Consider the following 1,107-nt stretch of genomic DNA (forward strand, 5'->3'; position numbering starts at 1 on the left):
CAGGGCGGGCTGCAGGGAGGCGTCAGCCCCATCCGCTGGCTGCGCCGGGAGCGGGGGCCCGAAGCAGCCCCCGGGGCCCCGCCCGGCCCCGGTCGGTAAGAGCCCTCCAAACCGGACTCGGCGCTCAGGCTCCGCGAATCCTCTGCCGACGTGCGGGACTCCGGCTCTCTGGTTATTTCTGTGATAGCTGGAGTTACAGGCAAATATGGCAAAAATTAAAGAAACCAAAGGAACAACACACTGGATGAACTGATTATGAGGAAAGGGGCCATGGTATTCCAGTTAGTCAGAAATACTACGGCAATTTGGCGCAATGCTGCTAGATACTGTTGGTTTAAAATGGACCTTTTTCGTTTCAAAGCTGTACGTAAAACCTGCAAGAGAGAGAAGAAGCAGAGATGTTAGGAGGCACCAGAGCAACGGCAGTTCTGCTTCCGCAGCCCTCCACCGCGTTCCCCGTCCAGACCCGCAAGCTGCGCCCCGGGAGGGAGGCCCTGCCGATGCAACGGGGCTCTGGAGGAGCAGCAAAGGCCTGGCGAGGAGGGGTGCCGTCCCCGAAGGAACGGGGGGGGGACGGGGGACGGACACAGCAGACAGCCACCAGCGCGGCAGCTCAGAGCCGAGGGCCCCTGCCCCAGCCTCTCCCCTCGGAGCGAGGGGACAAGGAAGGAGACACACAGGGAAGTCAGGCCAGCAGGCCTTCGGGTCTGCCGTCGAGGCAACCCTAGGGGCGCAGCTGGAAAAAGGAGGACGCCGGAATACTCACTCCCTCCTGGTTACACCCCTGCCTGCTCCATCCCAAAGGGCACCTCCGGGTGCTTGTAGCTCAGCAGGACGTCTGTAATACATGTCGACGGGTAACAGGAGGTGTTTAGATGCTGGTTGCCATCACCGAGGTTGGGATGCTCTTGACCTTCCAAACTCTCCCCGCGTTCTGTGAGGTCAGAGAAAAACATCGGAGCTTGCACGAGGAGCACTAAGGAGTTACAGCTCCAGCGCGGGGATCAGGCCAGCAGGCTGCCGTGGCCTAAAGGGTCACATCACAGGCGGAGCTGCCCCGCGTTCCTCCAGGAAGCCTAGATCACTGCTCCCACCAGCCCGGGCTCC

The 1,107-nt window shown here is 61.2% G+C and overlaps 1 protein-coding gene across 1 annotated transcript in view; it reads right to left on the bottom strand.

Annotated features, from left to right (window-relative positions):
* Positions 1 to 10: 10 nt before the first annotated feature.
* Positions 11 to 1,107, bottom strand: part of SIK3 (SIK family kinase 3) — a 51,792-nt gene continuing 50,695 nt past the window's right edge. Inside the window, exons 23-24 of the mRNA XM_009273511.2 lie at positions 767 to 934; positions 11 to 374 (exon numbers count right to left, since the gene is read on the bottom strand). Coding sequence (XP_009271786.1) covers positions 777 to 934 — 158 coding nt within the window. The 3' untranslated portion in view covers positions 11 to 374; positions 767 to 776. The remainder of the gene's footprint in view (positions 375 to 766; positions 935 to 1,107) is intronic.

This window comes from Aptenodytes forsteri, unplaced genomic scaffold, assembly GCF_000699145.1.
Source record: "Aptenodytes forsteri isolate BGI_AS27 unplaced genomic scaffold, ASM69914v1 Scaffold187, whole genome shotgun sequence".
NCBI lineage: Eukaryota > Metazoa > Chordata > Aves > Sphenisciformes > Spheniscidae > Aptenodytes > Aptenodytes forsteri.